Source organism: Centropristis striata, chromosome 4, assembly GCF_030273125.1.
Source record: "Centropristis striata isolate RG_2023a ecotype Rhode Island chromosome 4, C.striata_1.0, whole genome shotgun sequence".
Classification (NCBI taxonomy): Eukaryota; Metazoa; Chordata; class Actinopteri; order Perciformes; family Serranidae; genus Centropristis; species Centropristis striata.
In genome coordinates, this window is record NC_081520.1 from 29,563,980 (window position 1) to 29,586,368 (window position 22,389).

Consider the following 22,389-nt stretch of genomic DNA (forward strand, 5'->3'; position numbering starts at 1 on the left):
GTCTTCGTTGCATATTGTTTTAACTTGCATTTGGAGATGCAGTGACAAATTGTGATAAACATATTTTCTGAAGTGTTCCTTGTTTATACAGTCATGTTGGTTTTTAATGCGGCGCCGTCTGGAGGATAGTAGGTCACAGACACCCATTGTTGGTTTTTCGGCCTTGCCCCTTACATGCACAGATTTCTCCAGATTTTCTAAATCTTTTAATGATGTTATGGATTGTGGATGTTGAAATCCCTAAATTCCTTTCACTTGTGCACTGAGAAACATTGTTCATAAACTGTTGGATTATTTACCCATGCAGTTTTTCACAGCTTGGTGAGCCTCAGTGAACAACTGAGCCTTTCCAGGATGCCCCTTTCATATCAAATCATGATACTATCAGCTGTTAAAAAATAAAATGTTTACCTGTTGAATGTCCCATACAGGGTGTTTTTCTGAATATTCCCCAAATTTCCCAGTCTTCTATTGTTACTATTTTCAAACATGCTGCTGGAATTATATACAGCTATGATAAGCGTAAAGTTTAAATATATAGTCCTGGTACTGTGGTGCAAACACCACACAGAAGAGCTGCAAGCCGGTGCTGCAATGCTCTTGCTGCAGCACCATGTAGCACAAATTAGTAAAGTTGCAGGCCATGAAACAAAACAATTAGCTGAAAGTTGCTAAAACGCTTTCTAGAGTTAAAGGGGAAATGCAGATTTGAGTCAAAATTCACATTGAATTTGTCATTATTAGCAACACACACAGTAATAGAGTTAATTGTTCAAATATTTATCAGTGCAGCTTTAATGATGGATTGTAATTAAAAGGATTTTACTGGGTGTTTTTTGCTGTTGTCAGGTATTTTGAAGTGACAGATGGATTTGACCACCTGCCGAGGGCTTTCTATCAGCTGTTGAACGCCACGATCCTTCTCAAGAGGGCATCAGAGGAGGAAAGAGCATGTTACGTACTGATGCATTTGTATTATCAGTCTAATAATAACAAAAAAATACAATGCAGGAGAGCAGGAGCCCAGAGAAGTTGGCAGTGTTTTTGGATGTTGATAGATGGCCCAGTCTTAGTTGCATATTGTTTTAACTTGCATTTAGAGATACAGTGACAAATTGTGATAAACATATTTTCTGAAGTGTTCCTTGTTTATACAGTCATGTTGGTTTTTAATGCGGCGCCGTCTGGAGGATAGTAGGTCACAGACACCCATTGTTGATTTTTCGGCCTTGCCCCTTACATGCACAGATTTCTCCAGATTTTCTAAATCTTTTAATGACGTTATGGATTGTGGATGTTGAAATCCCTAAATTCCTTTCACTTGTGCACTGAGAAACATTGTTCATAAACTGTTGGATTATTTACCCATGCAGTTTTTCACAGCTTGGTGAGCCTCAGTGAACAACTGAGCCTTTCCAGGATGCCCCTTTCATATCAAATCATGATACTATCAGCTGTTAAAAAATAAACTGTTTACCTGTTGAATGTCCCATACAGGGTGTTTTTTGAATATTCCCCAATTTCCCAGTCTTTTGTTTTTACTATTTTCAAACATGCTGCTGGCATCATATTCAGAGTTGACAAATATACTGTCCTGGTAGTGATTTTCAATTGAATATACACTCACGGGCCACTTTATAAGCTACAAGGTGTACCTAATAAAGTGGTGGTGTGGTCTTCATCTGCCTCAAGGTTGGACGTGTTGTGGTTCAGAGATGGTCTTCTGCAGACCTTGGTTGTAACCAGTGGTTATTAGAGTTCCTGTTGAACCAGTCTCCATTCTCCTCTGACCTCTGGCATCAAGGCTCTCTGGATATTTTCTCTTTTTCTGTAAACCCTAGAGATGGTTGTTAGATCAGCAGTTTGTGAAATACTCAGTCCAACAACCATGACACGTTCAAAGTCACTTAAATCATCTTTCTTCCCCATTCTGATGCTCGCTTTGAACTTCAGCAGCTCGTCTTCACCATGTCTACATGTCTAAATGCTTTGTGTTGCTGCCATGTGATTGGATGATTAAATATTTGTGTTAACGAGCAGTCAAACAGATGTACCTGATAAAGTGGCCAGTGCGTGATTATTAAAAAGTATTATCAAATTATCGATACGCGTTTTATTTACACAGCATCACAACTTTTATGGAATCAGAGTTGTGATGTTTGCACCAACGTGTGATTCTAAACTGCTCTTTGTCATCACCATAAGATCTAAATATAAATCATAACACTGACCTCTGGTGGTTTTTTGTGTAATCATCAAACATTCTCTCTTCTTACTCCATTCGTACTTCCAACTTGTATTGCAGATATCTGTCTGCCAAGTACACAGAAAGAGTCTTAATAACATTCAGTAACACCTTGAAGTTTGCTTCCACTATTCGATCAATCATTTAATAAATATTTTTATGAAAATAATATATTAACCAATGTTGGTTGTCTTTTTCTTAATCCTAATCAGTCCATGTTTTTATCCTTTCTCCACCCAATGAAGTTCTCTCTTGGTAGGACACATGGCGACAAATTTACTGATGTTGAAACAGCAGCCACCAGATTGTTTCCCTGCTTCATTCCCATTTCAATTTAGTAGATGAAAGATCACAGACAGGATGAACATGAGCATATTGTGTTGCTTTACTGATGTAAGGTACATCTCGCTGCCATTTGCAGCTACAACAATGTAGAGTTTCTAACGCATTTTTGGACTCCTCGAGCAACACCAGTCAACTGGTGTCATAAACAGTAAAAAACATGTTCCTCTTCACATAATCTTCTATACACATGCATGGAATATCTTAATAATATCATGATACAGTCCATTTGCATCTATAGTCCATCATTAATGAGCACCCTTCTGCACCATCTGTGTGAAGCGGTTGGTAATGGTCAGGGTGGTGTCGATGAAGCGCTCCACACAGCTCACCAGGCACGTCTCTGTCCGGTAGTCCAGCTTCGAGCCTGGACTGTCCACACACTTGTCCCAGCAGACGTCAGTAAAAGTGTGCACCTGGAATATAAAAGGTGATTAGCAAATGATTAAACACTGACTGGCCACTTCAGGATTTTGGTGACACTACAACCTTAAATGAAGTTATTGTTCATTAATTTATAAATTAAAAAATTTGCAGAAAAGCTTGGAGAAACACCAAGCGGAGGTCATTTATGTACAGGGTTACACAATTCCGGGAATTTTCAAAATAGGAAAGTATCCATGGGAATTAATGTGAATAAACCAGGAATATACAAAACTTATTGAGGTTGGCCCTTAACAGGAAACATAAATGTAGTTGGGGAAAATGTATTTTAGCATAATCTTGACTTAAACAACCAGATTGATTAATATTTAACTCAACATTCATGTTTGTTGTTTAATGAAAACAACATCTCAATAAAATTGAAATTTTATAAAGTTCTACCTACAAATATATCTGTTGAAATGTCTTGTGTTTAATTGTATCATTTTGCATGGATGTCTGCTTAATACAAAACAAAATGTTCATAGTTACGTTTGGATATTATACAGTTTGTTTAAATTAACCCCAGTCTTCAGTTAATTCCCATGGAACCTTTTTTCCGATTTGTGTTTTTAGTAAGGGATGGGATTAAGGGGTGGGAATACTTCTTCCACCACTGGATGGATTAAAAAGTTGGCGGATTTTTCTTCATCCTTCCATGGTAAGGTTGTTGATTGTTTTTGTGACATGTATGTTCGGTATTGCACTTTGTAGACGGTCCCTGTGCATAAGAGCCACAGCTGGCAGTGCATAGGATCCAATGAAAGCTGTCGTGATCGTACTGAGGAAAATCAGGTTGTTGTTGCGGTCTACCCAACTGTGTTCAGTCACCCTGAAAACAATGTTCCTCTGGTGACTTATAGACATAGAAAGAACGACTCTGTGCACATATTTCCAACTTTACCGAACTTCATATCCCTACATGTGTCCTCGCCGTCACAGTTAAATGCTAAATGCCTGGATAACAGATTAGCATGGTTAGCATACACACCTGGGCCTGGAACTGAGCTTTCTGCTGCTCTATCGCGATCATACGCTGCAGCTCCGTCGCCTCTGCTTTATCCGACGCACTAAAATTATCAAAATTGTCCATTGTGTTTATTAAATAACTACAGAGCAAGTCTGTATGTCAGTTGACAGAGCCGGCGCTGCTGATATGAGATGAGGTGACCTTCGGTTTCACCGGGATGAGCGCTGCAGCGTGTCACACATCGCTGATCTACAAATCACACGTTGCGTTGCAGACAGCTGCGGAACCACCCTGTTTTATTTTGTAAATCTGCGCACCGGATGTGACGCAAAAAGTGACGGATACGAAGATATTTCATGTTCAACAGGATCTGCCTTAATTCACATAAAGACTCTGGAAGGACATTGACTCGTTTGTTAACACAAATATTTTCACTGGTTTTGCTTTGCATTATAAAGATGTCATATTTGGCTGTTTTGATCACAAAAAGATGGATGATGATGCATATTTTCTTATAAATCTAATTTTTCTTTTTGCCAAATACCACATACACAAATGTAAGTTTTCAAGTAAAAAAACAAATTTATTTTTATTTACAAAGAAGAAGAAACGAGTAACAGAAAGATAAACAATGCAAAAAATAAAATAGAAGTAAATAATATTTTTTTAAATAAAACAGAAGAATAATTAAATGGAAAAGAATGAAACAAAAACAATAAATAATACAAACAGACGCAAGGTTACGTGTTAAAGACTTTAAACGCATTAAGTGCATATGTTGGCAGTCTTCACAGCTTTTTTGTTTGTAGACAGGAGAGAGTTGAGCTATATTGTTCAAACTCTGACTTCAACAAAAATAACTTAATAATTTTTACTTGAAAACTTATAATTGTGTATGTGGTATTTGGCAAAAAGAAAAATTAAATTTATAAGAAAATATGTATCATCATCATCATTCTTTCTGTGATCAAAACAGCCAACTATGACGTCTTTATAATGCAAAGTAAAACCAGTGAAAATATTTGTGTTAACAAACGAGGCTTTGTGATCTCTTTCACCATCCAACATCTTTGTGCTGCTGACGACTCAACAACCACATCCGGGTAACTGTGGTGACCTTGATTGGCTGATCATCATGGCGGCTATCGTCAGGTTGAGTTCTGTGTGTCGCAGAGGAGTCAAACGTGAGTACTTCTGTCAGTTTTTAGCGTTTTTCTGAACACATGTGCTTCAGTTGGTGTCGTAGTTGAATAGCCAGGCGTTTTAACAGACGTGGGGCCCAGTTTTAGCTGTGTACGAACAAATCACGACTGTCAGAGGCTCCTACCCTTAATAAGTTCACGACTTAAGTTAACATGCAAGCTTTTGGTGTAGGTTATTATTATTAAAGGGCCCTGTCACTGTGTAACGTTTGTTAGTAGCTTCATCTGTTATATACTAATGTGCACTGAAGGGGAATTAAAATATGCTACCATGACGACATCAGACCATGACGTTACTGCTCCTACTATACATGGAGAACTGTACGCCAAACACTGGTCACAGTCTCACAGATATTCATTTAATCCACTAATTGACGCCATTACGTGCCACGTAAAACTTTTAAGAAGACGTTTTTTTAGATAACAAGGCCCCGTTTTTAATTCGGCATACATAAAATAAACCAAAGAGCATAGAGTATTTTCAATAAAAGTTAATGTTAGGATAACTGAAGGGGGGATTTGAAATTTGACACTATGATGACATCAGTCCACGACGTTACTGCTTCTTCCATACACACAGAACTGTACGCCAAACACTAGTCAGAATTTGTGAATTTCTAAGTTAACCCACTCATTGATACCATTACTTATCACGCAAAACTTTTAAGCAGCTATTTTTGAGATAACAAGACTCCGGCTTTAATTCGGCATACATAAAATAAACCAAAGAGCATAGAATATTTTCAGCAAAAGTGCATGTAAGGTTAAGACTACTCGCCACCGCCCTCTTTTGACTGTTTGGTTTACTGTTTCCAATTATAGAAACAGCTGTGTGTCTTTATACATTCTATGGTGGAAACCTTATTATTATACAGTCTATGGTGGAAACCAGTTTTGTTGAACTCCCCTTTCTTTTTTACTCAATGTTTATCGTCGCTTTGATACTCAAAGTCAGTTTATTATGTAATTATCCATGGGAAAATTGTATTTATATTTATTGAACATATTATATATTGAAGTGTACTGTGCATGTTTGAGGGAAAGTTGTAACTGAATAAATATCTCGCCTCAAAATATAGTCATAAAAAAAAAAATTATGTTTGTGTTTATTTTTCTACATTTATTTGTTCTTTTATTTATTCTACATACTCTATATTTCTACATTTCATTTTCACTTAATTGAAAAAATCCAGTTATTAATTATTTATGCTATTTTGGTCCTCTGGGGCTCAAATCTGTCTTAATGTTGCTAGAGTGACTGATATTATTCAGGTAAATATATATTTACAAGACAGAAATATGGACAGTTAACAAAGCTGTCATGAAATGTCAGAAAATTGTGAAAAATGTCCATCCCAGCTTCTCCAAGTTCAAAATAATTTATTTACCGGTAAATGTTTTTTTTTTTATGTCCGTCCAAATCCCAAAGAAAATCAGTTAAATATGATATTAAACAGAGGAAATATAGTTAGATAGATAGATTACTTTATTCATCCCTGAAGGGAAATTCGGTTCTCACAGTAGTCCGGTATTTAAGTACAAAGAAAGAAAGAAAGAAAGCAGAAATCTCCATATGAAAACAGCATTTTGTGTCATTTTTTGCATGAGAAATTAAGTAAGTTTCAAGTAACAAATTAATAAATTAGTGAAGGCATATTTTTTCTGTCAAATGACTTATTGATGGATAAACTAATGCTGCAGCTCTCTGCTGAGCTGGGTGTGCTAAGATGACATACTTTATAAAAAACATATTTTATTTTGTGCTTCAAACTTCAACCTGTGGTTCATCATTATGCCCATTTGGAAACATGTTTTTTTTCCTGTTTTTTTCTCCAGCTCTGTTCTATCAAAGCACTTTGTTGGCCAGGCCGCTGGTTGTACCACACAAATACCAGGAGCAGCCCTACCAGCTGACAGCAAGGATTCATGCGTCACAGGCTTTGTACGGTCAGTGTTGACAAATGGAAGTACGCAGTAGCATATACAGGGAGCATACAGAACAGCAGGAAAACCTCTTATGTAACAAACCAGCAGCCCCAGAAATGACCACCGACCTAAGTCAACACCTGTGTCAGACTTTCATTATAAAATAAACATTATAAATTACATCCCGACTTTTCACTCCATTATCACTGCGAGACACTGCTTTTAAACCAAATAAAGCTCAGTCCGAGTATCATAGGGCAATCCATGTGAAAATTATGTGTTACGATACGATACTCTGTTTGGAGAGAATGAACCAATATTTAACCAATAATCAGGTAAGGGTGTCTGCTTTGTCAGTTCTCGCTTTTAGCTTTTGCCCTGATTACGGTGATTGATTTGGTTTAGCTGCATTTCTGTAGAGTAAAGTGTGTCAGTACCCCTCAGTTTGCATGGTTTGACATAAAGGCAGCTGGCTGACGGCTTTTGTGGTGTGTAGGACAGGTGTTTTGTGGTCTAGATTTAGAACCCTTAATGCTGGAGTGGTGGTAGTATTTTGACGCCAAGTTCATGTAAGGTCTCCTTAATGGTTTCACTCACATGACTCACTATTAAGGTTACTGGGTCATATACAGAATAACAAGAGTTGAGGTGTTCTCTGGAAAGCCAGGTGTTTCTGTGAAATGCCAAAAGTTGGCCTAACTTCTTTATTTTTACTGATTGACATTAGTTTTGTTAACCCTCTGAACCCCGAGGTTTTTCAGGGTGTTTTTTGTTCTTTTTAAATTTTACGCACTGCAGCCTTGTATTTCACTGCAATCTAAGTCCTGCATCTCTATGGAATCAGCACAGTCGTGGCTAGAAGTTTGAGCAATTAAAGAATGTCTTTTGTGCAGAATAATGCCGTTAAAATGACGTATCTAATACAAAAAGATTTCAATGTTCCTTATCTGTTCAATATGAAAAACTGTTTAAGAATAGTCTATCAGCACACAGGTGTTTTCACCTGTGCTTTGTTTGATGAGATATGAGCTCTACCAGCTGTAACGGTGCTGGTAGGTGGACTTTGTCACTGTTGGTCAGAGTCTGGCTTCATGTTTCTTTGTTTCTAGACTTTGTGCTAAGATAATCAGCTGCAGGCAGCATGCATGGATTACTGAATAGCACTTTATTTCAACCAAGAAAGGGATGAAATTACTACAAACATGACCTGCAAGTCAGTTTTGTGAGTTTTTTTGGTTCACTTGCTTCACTACTGATAGGGCTAGCATCATATTTACACTACAGACATGAGAGGTATTGATCTTCACATCTACGCTCAACAAGAAAGCATATATTTTCTGAAACCTTGACTGTAAAACTGTAAATGTGTGTATAGATTACAAATCTTGAGTGTCATGTCCAAATTAGACAAAATGTCCAGCTATTTGTTTATGGACACCCCATCTTTTGACTTTTACCATGCATATAATTAAGTCTGCTGTTTCTCTCCTCTACAGCGGGCTCTGGCTCCAAAGCCGCCTCCCTGCACTGGACAGCAGAGCGAGTGCTGAGCATCCTGCTCCTGGCCATGGGACCCGTGGCCTATTTTAACCCCTGTCCTGTCATTGACTACTCCCTGGCCGCTGCCCTGACCCTGCATGGACACTGGTAAGACTGGCAACCACTGAGCTGAGCCCTGGTTGCATTAGAAATAAAGTTTTGTTAATGCGTATGTACCAGTAGGGCAGGTATGGGCAACTTAAATGCTGCAGGGGGCCACAGTGTTTCATGTTTACTACCACAGGGCCACATATAGGAGCGTGCACTTAACCAGATATGATGAAACTGCAATTTTAAATATGTTTACAGTGCAGTAACTTAACATATTTCATGCTCAAATGCATGTTTAACAGTATAAATAGGATTACAAAAGGTTTGAAGCAAATAAAAAATAACCACTTACTGTGATTTCTCTTTATTTAAGTGCAAGAATAGCAGACCAACATTTATTACAAGAAGTAATTTTGTGCATTTTTTAACTGATTTCATACTCAAATGCATGTAGTTGTACTGAGGGCCACTTCAAGTGAGGGTGAGGGCCGTATGTGGCCCCCGGGCCTCCAGTTGACCATCCCTGCAGTAGGGGCTGAAAAATGAAGCCTATGCAGAAATGCCAAAAAACACAGTTCCTTGAATGGCCACTGGCATTAAGCAAGTCAACCCCTGTTAATAGAAAATGAATTGAAACCGACATTCAGAACCTTTAACCGACGTAATCTGGCCAATGACGTTTTCTTGGTTTATTACTATATTGGTAATCAGTGAATGTTGCCTTAAAATCAGCATTGTTGTCAGCCTCAAAATGCCCTGTATTGGTCTGGGCTCTAGTTTTGTGGAACATATTGCATCACCACATACTTTCCATAGCTAACCCACAAAAAACATAACTTCCTGTTTACTTGGTAATTACACAGCAGAGATCTTTTTTTCTCTGGTCGGTTTGCAGGCCAATTCCTCTTTGCAGGCTAGTTTTTGTTGTATATAGCTCTACACCAACTGGCCACTTTATTAGGTCAACTTGTATACCCAAATGTGATCTAATACAAAATCTGCATCCATAAATTCTGCCTTTGCAATAATAATAAGAGAGTTATTAATTTAACTATATATTCATTATAAAGGTTGTAGTTTGCAGTAGTTTTCAACATTTTATTAAGAGGTGTTTCTAATAATGGCCACCCAATTTACATACATGGTAGAGCCAGAATATTAGGAACACCTGTCAATATAATGCACTCCAGTACACTGTGACCTCAGTAATAAACATAAAGTATAATTATTACCTTTCTGACAGTCAAAAAAACCTGAAAGCTGCTTTTAAAACAATCTGAGTGAAGCCATTTTGCATAACGAGTACTTTTACTTTTGATACTTTGAGTACATTTTAAAGTTGAAGTTCTAAAGTCAGGCCTTTCATTTGTAGTGGATTCATTTCTCACTGTGGTATTAATACTTTTACTGAAATAAAGGATCTTTTGTCCTTGTAACTGTAGAATTAATGGCAGAGCTGTTGTATTACATTGTGCTGGTGTACCTTATGAATTTGCCAGTCAGTGTATATACAAAACATATATAAGGAAAAACAATGAATATGAGTTGGCCACCACTTTATTAGGTATATATCCTACCATCATAAACATCATGTTGTTGGGTGTTTGTTGAAACTGATTTAGAGTGATGTGGTTGAACATCTTTCTGGTTATTTTGGGGGCTGAGAGGGTTTTCTAATATTATATTGTCCACCCAACACCATTCAGTATAAATTCAACTCAAAATCACAACAAACTACAGCCTCCAGAATGACCAGTATATTTCCTTATCCTGGGAAAAGGCGACAGGCAGGAAAATGAGGTCTTGAGGTCCACAGGGAGTTGTAGTCCAGTGCAAACGGGGTATTAATTTGACTTAATTTGAGGAGTCAGAGGTGGGGATCATCAATCAAATCAATCAATCAGTATTACTTTATTGAGAGAGCAGCAGCAGCACAGAGAGCAGCAGCAGCACAGAGAGCAGCAGCAGCACAGAGAGCAGCAGCAGCTGAACGATCGAATCCCGAACAGCCAACAGTTTAATCTACAATTTGCTGACTCTTTACTCAACTTTACTCAACACAACACTATTTACACCTAAAGAGGAAGCAGGAGTAGTTTTCCTCCAAAACCGGAGCGCTTCCCTCCAAAACCGGAGCACTTCCCTCCAAAAACCGGAGCGCTTCCCTCCGAAACAAGCTCTCTGGGACAAGCTGGGTACAAACAGGGTGCTATCATGGCTCCACTCACCTCACCATCCTGTGACAGCTGCACCCACCTCGCTGAGAAAGTCACCGAGCTTGAAGGACGCATTTCCAACCTGTATCAGATCCGCGAGGCTGAGCTGTTAATGGACACGGTCACCTTCGATCCACCGGGACCTGAAGCCACTGCCCCTGCAGCTGCCACTTCTCCTCCAGGCATCAACCTCCACGATCGCTGGATGTGCCAAGGTGCCAAGCCCAAAGCTCAGGGCTTCTCCACCCCATCTGCACCTGAATCCTGGTCGCTTATCACCAGTCATCACAGGCGAGGGCGCCGCTCCTCTCCCGCACATAAACATTACATCCACTTGGAAAACAGATTTTCCCCTCTTCAAGATGACTCTACTCCCCCTGCAGAGGAGCCCCGACTCTCTCCTCCGGCTCCACACCTGTTACGCAGCTCCATGCCGGTGTTTACACCCGCGCCGCAGCGTATGTCTCGAAAACCTGAGGCAACGAGACCCGTGTCCCAGGTGGAGTTTCAGCAGCCCTCTGCCACGCGACGTCTGGGCTCGTCCCTCTCTGGTCCGGCGCGGGTAGCTCGGCACCCCGTGGAACACAGCGCCTCCACTTCCACAAACGCCCGCTCCAGCTTGAGGAAATCGATCGGCTCCCGCTCCGAGAGGGGGCCTCAGTCAGCGTGTGCGCGCCACTCCAGACCGCCGCTTCTTTTTTCCCGTGGGTCTGGGAAGCAACAGGCTGCTGAGGATATTCCCGACGACCGCTCCTCTGTTCTTGTTGTTGGAACTTCCATGGTCCGACATGTGGAGATTAGCAGATGCAGCACTTCCTGCCACCCAGGTGCGCTCGTCCAGGACATCAATGACGTCATCCCGCAGCTACTCTCTCAACGTCCGTCATTCTCCACTGTGGTTGCTCACGTTGGTACGTGCGACCTCAAAATACAGCAATCAGAGAAGCTTAAGGACGACTACATCTCCCTCATAAGCACCATCCTAGACTCCAACAAACAGTGTGTAGTTTCTGGCCCCTTTGCTCCCCCCTGTTTTGGTGATGTAAAATTTAGCTGACTCAGACAACTCCACATCTGGCTTAAAGGATACTGTCGCAGCCGAGACATCCCATATGTGGACAACTTCACCTCCTTTCTCAACAGAACTGACCTCTTCAAAAATGACCGTCTGCACCCAAATCTCATCGGATCTCGCCTCCTATCCTTGAACATTGATCTCACCCTGCACTCCTGCATGGCTTACTCTGGTTGACGGTCAGTGATTCCACACTCAAAACACTATAGCGGTCCAGTGACAGTCTCATCTATCCCTGTTATTATAAACCTTAGGCCTAAGAAATGCACTTCTGATCACACCAGCTCAGCGAATCACAGTAATCTAATCCATATCCCTCCAGTTGTCAGCCCCTCACACAGCAACGCACCTCAAATAATAAAAATGGCTCTTTTAAATGTCAGGTCACTTACAAATAAATCATTTTTAATAAATGAACTCATTAGTACCCACAGTCTAGATTTCACTCTACTAACTGAAACCTGGTTGGATAAAAACGGAGCCACTACACTCATTGAGACTGCACCTCCGAACTTCAATTTCCTCCATACCACTAGAACTGATAGGAGAGGTGGTGGAATTGCTGCTGTCTTCTCAGACATTTATGTCTGTAAGGAAGTCCACCTTGGTGATTACATATCATTTGAATACCTTGCCTTGTCAGTGCATTGCAAAACTACAATCTTAATAATAACTGTTTACCGTCCACCAAAATCCAAATGTGGATTTCTGGAAGAATTCTCCCAGCTATTATCTAAGGTTTCAATTGATTATGACTGTCTTATTATAACTGGTGACTTTAATATTCACATTGACAATGAAACTGACCCAGATGCCATAAACTTTGTTAGTCTGCTGGAGGCATTCGACCTCTCCCAACATGTCCGTGGAACTACCCACAATAAAGGACATACTCTGGATCTTGTCATCTCAAAAGGACTCAACATTACAACACCTCTTGTTGTAGATATAGCTTTTTCCGATCACTGTTGCATTTACTTTGATGTTTCTGCTTGCCTTGTACAACGTCAAAATTCTCAATTACTCAAAAGACGCATAATTAATGACAATACAATTGAAAGCTTTCACAAAACTATAAATGAGTTGTCGTTGTCCATGACATCTTCAACTGGGGATCTTGTGGACAACTTCAACTCAAAAATACAGAATGTATTCAACAAAATTGCACCACTTAAATCTAAATATGTAAAAAAACAAAAAGCTCCCTGGAGAAATGGAGTGGACATCAGACAGTTAAAGAGAAAGTAGAAAAACAAGACTTCACGTTCACAATGACATCTATAAGGATAAACTGAATGAATACAACAAAGCAATTAAACAAGCCAGACAATCATTCTTTTCTAAAATCATCAATGAAAATATTAATAATAATAAAGTGCTTTTCTCCACTGTTGACAGACTTGTTAACCCACCTTCCATCATTCCTTCAGAAATATTGTCCTCAGTAAAATGTGATCAATTTGCTTCTTTCTTTAATAACAAAATCATTACTATTAGACAAAACATTACTGCCCTAAAACCTACAACTGAACTTGCCCTCCCTTTCTCCAGAAACTCCACCTGTGTCATGCCTCATTTTAACTGTTTAAATCTGAAAGAACTGGGTGATATTGTTGGTCAGCTCAGGTCCTCCACCTGCTGCCTGGATCCCCTCCCAACTGCATTTTTCAAAAATGTTTTTAACTGGTTAGCACCAGAGGTTTTACATATCATTAACACGTCTCTTCAGTCAGGTATATTTCCCACATCACTAAAAACAGCTGTCATCAAACCACTTCTGAAGAAAAACAATCTGGATCAAAGTGTCATTGCAAATTACAGGCCCATCTCCAACCTACCATTCCTCAGTAAAATACTTGAAAAAACAGTTTACATTCAGCTCAAGAATTATCTAGCATCAAATAGCCTCTTAGATACGTATCAGTCTGGATTCCGTCCCCACCATAGCACAGAAACAGCACTTATTAAAATCCTAAATGATCTACATATAAACACAGACTCCAAAAAAATTTCCATTCTTGTTCTACTTGACCTTAGCTCTGCATTCGACACCATTGACCACAATATCTTACTGGAAAGACTTGAAAGGTGGGTTGGTTTATCAGGCCCAGTTCTAAACTGGTTCAGAACTGGTTCAGGACAGACAGTTTTACGTTTCCATCGGTGAATTTCATTCAAACAAAATGAACATTACATGCGGGGTACCACAAGGGTCAATTCTAGGACCACTACTGTTTAATCTCTACATGCTTCCACTCTCACATGTCATACGCAAACATAAAATAAGTTATCATAATTATGCAGATGATTCACAACTTTACATTTCACTACACCCTGATGACCTATCACCCATAACATCCCTCACTCAGTGTATCAAAGACATTAATCAATGGATGTCACACAATTTTTTACAACTAAACAAAGACAAAACAGAAATACTCATCTTTGGTGCACAGGGTCATAGACTGAAAATTGCAGCACACCTCAACTCTCTCTCCCTTGACAGCAAAACTGAAGCAAGAAATCTGGGTGTAATTATCGACAGCAATTTAAATTTCAGAAGTCATATCAACCACATCACCAGATCATCTTACTACCATCTCAAAAATATCTCTAAATTGAGAGGCTTTCTGTCAAAATCTGACTCAGAAAAATTAATCCACGCATTTATAACAAGTAGACTAGATTACTGTAATAGTTTATTCACTGGAATCTCCAAATCAAGCATTCAAAGGTTACAACTAATTCAAAATGCAGCTGCACGTATTCTCACTGGCACCAAGAAATATCAACACATCACACCCGTTCTTAAGTCCTTGCACTGGTTACCCGTTAGAACAAGAATTGATTTCAAAATACTGCTCCTGGTTTATAAAGCACAACACGGCCTTGCACCTCAGTACATCACAGATATGCTCATCACCTACACCCCAGCAAGAACACTTCGGTCAACAGGCAGTGGCAACTTACTCATCCCTCACACCAGATCCAAAGAAGGAGAAGCAGCTTTTAGTGTTTATGCCCCAAGAAAGTGGAACACCCTGCCTGACACAGTTAAACTTGCCACATCAGTAGCCATTTTTAAAAACAGATTAAAAACCTATCTTTTCTCTACAGCATTTGGTTGAATTGTGTGCATGTGTGGTTGTGGGAGTGGGTGCACATGTGTGAGTAATTAAGTGTATATGTGGTGAATATGGCATGGCTTGTCTACCTGCACTCTTCAATTAATTTGTAATCGATTTGTTTGATTTTTCTGTGTTTTTTGTTGTTGTTGTTTTAAACTGTAATTATGTGTATTGTGAAGCACATTGAGTCTGCATTGTGCATGAAATGCGCTCTATAAATAAAGTTGAATTGAATTGACTTGTCAGCATCCAGGTCAAAATACAGTCATCCTCTCCTCTGTGGTCATTCACCAGAAGACTGCGATTTAACAGATCAAGAGTATTTTGGGAATATGAGTGAAAGTTCTTTGAACCCTCCACAAACTCATTTCCCAAACGTCTCTACCCAGTACAAAGATTTAGCTTGTTCACTGACCCTCACGGGACAAAAGGCAAACTTTGCACCACGGGTCTCTGGTGGGGGTTGGTGAGGTGGGGTTGCGCCATCTCGGCGTAGCCGTCAGCAGCTGTTAATTCAGCACCGGTTAGTTCCGGCTTTGTTTGCAGACTTGAGATGGAGGCTTTAGCTTAGTGTCGCGGCGATGTGTTCTTCCATCAGTTAGAGCCCTGAGTGAACAGTATGGCAGGTGTAGGCCACAAATCCCGGTCATGAGTAGTGATAAGTCTTCTTAAGCAATGGCTCTCAGGGCAGGTGCGTATCTCAAAAGGTCAAGCCCTGTCGCCTTTGACCAAAACCAGTTAAACGACTGCTCTGATGTCATTTAGTGTTGTCATCGGCATGGCTTGAAGCATGAGAAGGCTGGAAAGCTTCCCCTTCTCTGCTGGTTCTGGGGATAAGCAAAGTCTGTGCCTAACAGGATTTTACAGCCCGAAGGAATGTTGGAACTGAATGCCTTCAATAAGCTATTAAGCTTTTTGAGTTAGGGCGGGAGAGGCCTGGAACATTTACCGGTCTCACTCTAATAGAATATATTTGGGGGTTTTATTAACCCTTCAGACTTTTGGGCTATTTTGTCTGTTTTTGCACAACCTCACCTATATGACCTGATAATTAACTTTTCTTACTGGATCAACATTTTGAAAAGTGACACAAAACACAACTTTCAACTTTCAATTAAGAATTTTAAATGTTGGTTACAAATATCACATATGAGGTAAAATGAGGATAACATCTAGTTCTATATTATTATACTAAATATATTCGACCCTATCTCTGGTTTTACTTGGCCTTTCATCATCAAACAACCTGGCATGGAGTTTTAAGTCAGAACTTTAAAGGGAAGCTGACAGCAGGAAACACGCTGCGGAAATTTAAACGTCATGACGTCACAAAGATGTAACACGCCGGCGCTTTCGTAGCCTCAAGGCGGTTAAGAAGTTGAAAGCGGAAGACTTTGTACATACAAATGTAACATGTCTGTAAAGGGGAGACCCATAGAACCCATTTTTATTCAGATATCTAGCGTGCTGAGGTCAAGGCCCCCTTGACAGCTGAGGCTTATGGGTATTGTAAACCAACAAACAAACATGATTTTTCAAAAAACAGGCTGAAACATTTATAGCTGGTGGTTATAACATTAACCCGTTTAGATAATTTTTTTTAAAAACTGACTAACTTTTTTTGTTTCTGCATGTTTTTGTCTTGTAGGGGTATCGGCCAAGTGCTTACAGACTATGTTCACGGGGACGCAAAGATCAAGATGGCCAATGCCGGCCTCTTCCTCCTGTCCACGGTCACCTTCGCCGGTCTTTGCTACTTCAACTACAACGACGTGGGCATTTGCAAAGCCATTGCCCTGCTCTGGAGCAAATGAATATAACTGTGGACTGGGAAGCTCGGGAGGACCTAGACGCTGGGATGAGAGCACTCTCATCATGGCCGATTGTAAAAATTCAAGGTGTTCTATGTAAATTCTTATAAATATATCATTTTTGACCATATTACAGTGATTCACAAGTGTGTGATTGTTAATAATGTCAACCAATGAAGGCTTGGTCTCTGTATTAAGTTCTTTCTCAACTTTTGGCATCCATTTTCTCTTGTGAAATGTGGCAGATTAGCTCCTGTTTGTGTTCAATGTGAACTCAATTGAAGCTACATCACCAATCAGATTTTGATCCTAAGCAATATGTCCACTTGTTCCCATCAGAGATATCCAGTGTCTTGGCATGTACCCGTTATACTTGCTGAGGACAAAACAGCTGACTTCTATAAAGTCTTAGGGACTAGAGCTGTTAGACATAATTTATTTTTGCATGTTGGGGTCGTTCTTGTGGCCAATTTCGTAAATGTGTTTTGTTTCGATCACAATGTGTACATACCATCTTTTTCTGATGAACCCATCAGGAATAATAGGGCAGCAGAACAGATGTGAGCAGTGTTTGTATGTTCACATGACCCTCCACACTAACCGCAATGTACAGATGGCTCACAAGTTCCACTTAATGTTTTTGTTTCTACAGCCTCACCGTGTCACTCAGCTTCAGTGTACTTGAGTTTCACTGTATCTCGACTGAGATGGTGCCCTTTCAAAGTCAGCAGTTTAATTGTGAAACGTCTACCTGTCAGCCAAGTATGCTAATGCTGTGTTGTGAGCAGAGAGCAGCAGAGGCTGAGGGGAGTTATAAGAGCAGAATGCATTTGCATGTTTAACCCAGAAGATCTGCTCTGCTGCTCTATAGAAGGTTTGTTAAAGGTAAGGTAGGCCAGATCTGAAGTGCATCATAAGTTCAAGCCATCCAATACTCAACCTACCTGTGCATCTCCAGCAAAGTGGCTAATAAAGTCTGGCTGTTTACAAACTTGTAAGCTAGCAGTGTTTAATCCACAGCAGGGGCTGAAATTAACAGCTGCGAAATGCCGTCCTCTGCCAATAAAATATCAAGACCGTAATACTAACGCCTCTGACATATTGAGTTGTGTTGTACTTCATGTATGAATTACAAACTCCTTTCATTGTGTGAGTGAGCAAACAGCAAATTTGAAAAATGACAAATTTTTGGAAAAAAAATCTGCTTTTATTTTGGCCATATAAAAATTAAGTTTCAGGCAATTTATTACCTCATGGCAAATAAGGCAAAAATGTAATTTCAGGCACTGTTACTTCACCAATGTAAGCCCGTTTGATAAGATGACTGGCTAATAAAACTTGGAAAATGTACTCATAGTGTACAATATACTTGGTACACACACACGCTCTTGCATGAAGCTATTAATGCCAGCAATTATTTTTGTCTCGCTGTACGATCTGGATTCAGTTTATTGTTTCAATGCTCCTACAGTAAACATTATACAGCTTACAAGTTTGGTGTTTGTCCGCTTCTTACAGTAATTGTCAATTTGTAATTTCTGTTCAACAAATGTCTTTTCAGATTATACGCACAAAATGAGATTTGTGGCAAGAAAAATGTTCCTGCCTCAATGGAATAAAGTTGGCTTTACACATGTTTTAATATTTTCACATTTTATGACCAAACAGTGCACACAATATATAATAGGAGTACAAAAGGTGTATAAAAATACCTATAAACTGTATTTTTTTTTTTTAAAAAAAGCTTCATAAATGATCTGCACAATATATAATAACAGGAGTACAAAAGGTGTATAAAAATGCCTATAAACTGTATTTTTTTTTTAAAAGCTTCATAAATGATCTGCACAATATATAATAACAGGAGTACAAAAGGTGTATAAAAATGCCTATAAACTATTTTTTTAAAAAGCTTCATAAATGATCTGCACATACAAATAAAGGAACATCGCCAAAAAAGTACAATTATTTTTGAAGTTTCAGAAAACAAAAAGCCACAGATTCAAGGTGGCAGTGCGCATCACTTTAGAAATATAGTATGCAAAGTTAGCAGTTAAAATATTGTGACCAGCTTTGACAGAAATGGAAACAAAGCATATGAAGAAAAGGTGTCCATGGTTGTATCTGGGTGCACCATCTAATTATAGTAAGTAATTAAGTCCTTAAATCAGGATTTTATTGGTGTGATACATCTGTGTGATGTAGTCCTCTCAGCCAAATGTGTTTCTATCAAACCCCAAAGTGTTCAGTATGACCTAAATAAATAAGAAATGATGAATATGAAGAAAACTGATTGAAAGCCACTGTGGAAACAAAAACAGATTTTTTAAAATGAATGGCAAAAGTGAGTTGAATATTAATTAAATTATTTCACAATTGTTGGTTCATTCATAGATTTTACACAATGTATTATTTATTATTTCGTAATGTCTTATTGAATATTGAACACTTTGGTTTTTTCCAATGTTTGATGGTGCTAAATCTAATTTAAATGGCACCAAGAAGTAAAATCAAGTCTTCATTTTGGAACTCGCTCCCTGATAATATCACAGGAGCTATCCAGTGCATTGTTAGGACACAGGACCAATTTTTTGATAGAGGGTTCTGTAACATCAGCAAATCCCAGGCATTTACTCTGGTCCTTAGAAAAAAGAAACCGAAATGTGCGAGATGGTGTTTGTTGGATCATGTAGAACACTGCTTCGTTTGTAGCTTCCGGGATACTGCTTGGAAGAACCTATAGAAAAACATGTAACAAACAAAAAGTATAGGATGAACCCTAATACACATGGTTATCACAATAAAGTAGTTCATTTGCAGCTAAAACGGGTTCAGTTATAGTTAGTGCACCTAATTTTGGACCATTTGGACCAAAAATAAATAAATATCTGTGAAAACAAAATAAAAGCTTGCAGTTGATCAATGTGATCTGCCATCTTGCTACTACTACTTGCTACTCCTCCTCAATAAAAATGGTTTAGGTCAAAACTTTTGGAAATGTGGGCAAATAGCACCAACGCTCCGAGAATCAGTGAACAGAGCCAGTTTGAGCATGGGAGCTAATTTGGTGGGAAGGGGGTAAAAGTTGGCATTCACTTCACACATACTAGTAAATAACTAAGTGTATACTCACCTCCATTTCCTTAAGACTAATGTCATGCTCATTGCAGCATAACACCATCATCTTTTCCTCCTTTCGGACATACAGTATGGCTGCCCTCCCTTTTCCCTCTCTTTCAGGTAATTCATTGTAAGGCTGGATCCCAAATTTGCAGCCTAAAAAGGAAACACATGATGAAGAGGAAGAAATGACTGAAATATTTTATTTAAAGAACACTTCCACTGAGTTGCTATTATACTACACATTTAATAAATACACTCACTGGCCACTTTATTAGGTACACCTATTCAACTGCTCGTTAAAGCAGTTATCTCATCTCTAGGGTTAACAGAGAATGGTCCCAAAAAGAGAAAATATCCAGAGAGCCTTGATGCTTGTTGATGCCAGAGGTCAGAGGAGAATGGAGACTGGTTCAACAGGAACTCAAATAACAACTCGTTACAACCAAGGTCTGCAGAAGACCATCTCTGAACACACAACACGTCCAACCTTGAAGCAGATGACGACCACACTAACACTTTATAAGTTACACCTTGCAGCAAATAAAGTGGCTGGTAAGTGTATACACGTGCACCCAGTGTCTAGTATATCTCTCTAACCATCAACAGGAAATACACACATGCTAATGTTCAAAATATCTAATACAAGGAGGCGTCAACAGAACATACACATGTCATTTGTGGCTGGCACTATTTAGGTTATAGGTTACAGTTGATTCCGAACAGAATACTACGGTTGTACAAAATGTAGTAATGCCTCACACACAGAGCTACAACATGTTGCAACCAAAACCGAATACTTGCCCATGTACTGATATCAGTTAAGTTTGGAGTTTTGGGCTACTTTGTACTTTGTTTTTGAATCCTTTTCATTCTGCCTCTTAATTTTTTTTTACCATGGTTAGTATCATTTTTTACAGCACAACCTCACCTGACCTAAATGACCTAAATAATAGTATTTTTTTTTTCACTTTGACTTCCTGGATCAACATTTTGAACCCAAAGAAAGAAACAAAACAAAAAAATAAGATTTAATGTTATAGGGTTATTTTACTTTCAGAAGACAATCATGCTCAATAAAGAATTTTAAATGTTGGTAACAAATATAAAATATAAGAGGTAAAATGAGGAGAACATGTAGTTCTATATTTTTAAACTAAATATATTTGACCTTATCTCTGGTTTTACTTGGCATATCATCATCAAACAAAAACTGGCATGGAGTTCAAAGCCGGTCCTTTAGAGGGAAGCTGACAGCAGGAAACACACTGCTGAAGGTTTTACATCATGATTTAATGAGGGATAATATTTGGGTCCCGCCCTAAAAGATAACTTCACTGATTTCCAGCAAGTTGCTTTATTTCTAAATTCCTAAAATATCCACAGAGGAGCTATCAATATATTTTATATTGTTGCAATCGTTAATGAAAATGGAAACCTGTCTATTAAAGGCAGAGGCACAATTTTTCGCTGTATTTGGCTTCATCTTACCAGGCTGATGTTGCTGAGTGTCATCCAAGTTTTCTGCTAGAAATTCCTTTTCTTTTAAAAGAAGGAATTTGTTGTCTTTGCTTCGGAGCCAATAACTAGCACTGATTGGTTCGGACTTGTTGAAAGCATCTCCATCCACTTCTGTATTTTTGAGAGAAAAACATGTTAGAACACCAGAAACATTGTAAACCAGCAATCACTCTTTGAATATTCTGCTATAAATTGAGTAATTACCTGTGTCTGATTCCACTTTACATACAGAGCAACGGACAGGAAAAGAGAAGATGCAAATACAAAAACAAATAAAAATGAATAGCGATTACATAGACGTTATAATAAATATATTCAATACCATAGTAACTGGTAAAGAGTGAAATATGATATCAATTTTACCCTTAAAGTAGATGGAATTGTCACATATATCGAAAAATGTAACAGGAGTGTGTCCACAAGTAGCCATCGGGTAGACCTGTTAACAAAAAAAGTCTTTATTATTCATTTTTATTATTCATTAATTCATATTTTATATTGTATTTTTTGGTTATGGAATACAGGGGGTACTTTTCAGCCTGCCTCTGTGTGTTTTTGGATGTTACTAATGTCCTAATAACTGAATTACGGTGTACGTCACCGTATGGTTCGGCATTTCCGCTGTCACAACATACACCGACCAGCCATTTAATTGGGTACACCAGCACAATGTAATATCACTTTATTTAGTGAAAGGACATGAGCCAAACTAAAAACTCAAGTAGAGAAAAGTAGAGGTTAAATATTGTTTTCCCTAAGATGGTTTCTGTCAGTTTAAGTTGTTCCTATTGTTACACGGCACGGACTCAAATGCAGCACT

At 38.8% G+C, this 22,389-nt stretch overlaps 2 protein-coding genes across 2 annotated transcripts; one reads left to right on the forward strand and one right to left on the reverse strand.

Annotated features, from left to right (window-relative positions):
- Window positions 1-2,608: 2,608 nt before the first annotated feature.
- Window positions 2,609-4,190, reverse strand: timm8b (translocase of inner mitochondrial membrane 8 homolog B (yeast)). The gene is made up of 2 exons (XM_059331570.1): window positions 4,002-4,190; window positions 2,609-3,003 (listed from the first exon to the last, which is right to left on the reverse strand). The coding sequence occupies exons 1-2, from the start codon at window positions 4,101-4,103 to the stop codon at window positions 2,836-2,838; spliced, it is 270 nt and encodes an 89-aa protein (XP_059187553.1). The 5' UTR covers window positions 4,104-4,190; the 3' UTR covers window positions 2,609-2,835.
- Window positions 4,191-5,019: 829 nt separating this feature from the next.
- Window positions 5,020-18,656, forward strand: sdhdb (succinate dehydrogenase complex, subunit D, integral membrane protein b). Its single transcript, XM_059331264.1, has 4 exons — window positions 5,020-5,164; window positions 7,019-7,129; window positions 8,605-8,755; window positions 16,766-18,656. Exons 1-4 carry the CDS (start codon window positions 5,116-5,118, stop codon window positions 16,929-16,931), a joined length of 477 nt encoding a protein of 158 aa, XP_059187247.1. The 5' UTR covers window positions 5,020-5,115; the 3' UTR covers window positions 16,932-18,656.
- Window positions 18,657-22,389: the final 3,733 nt, after the last annotated feature.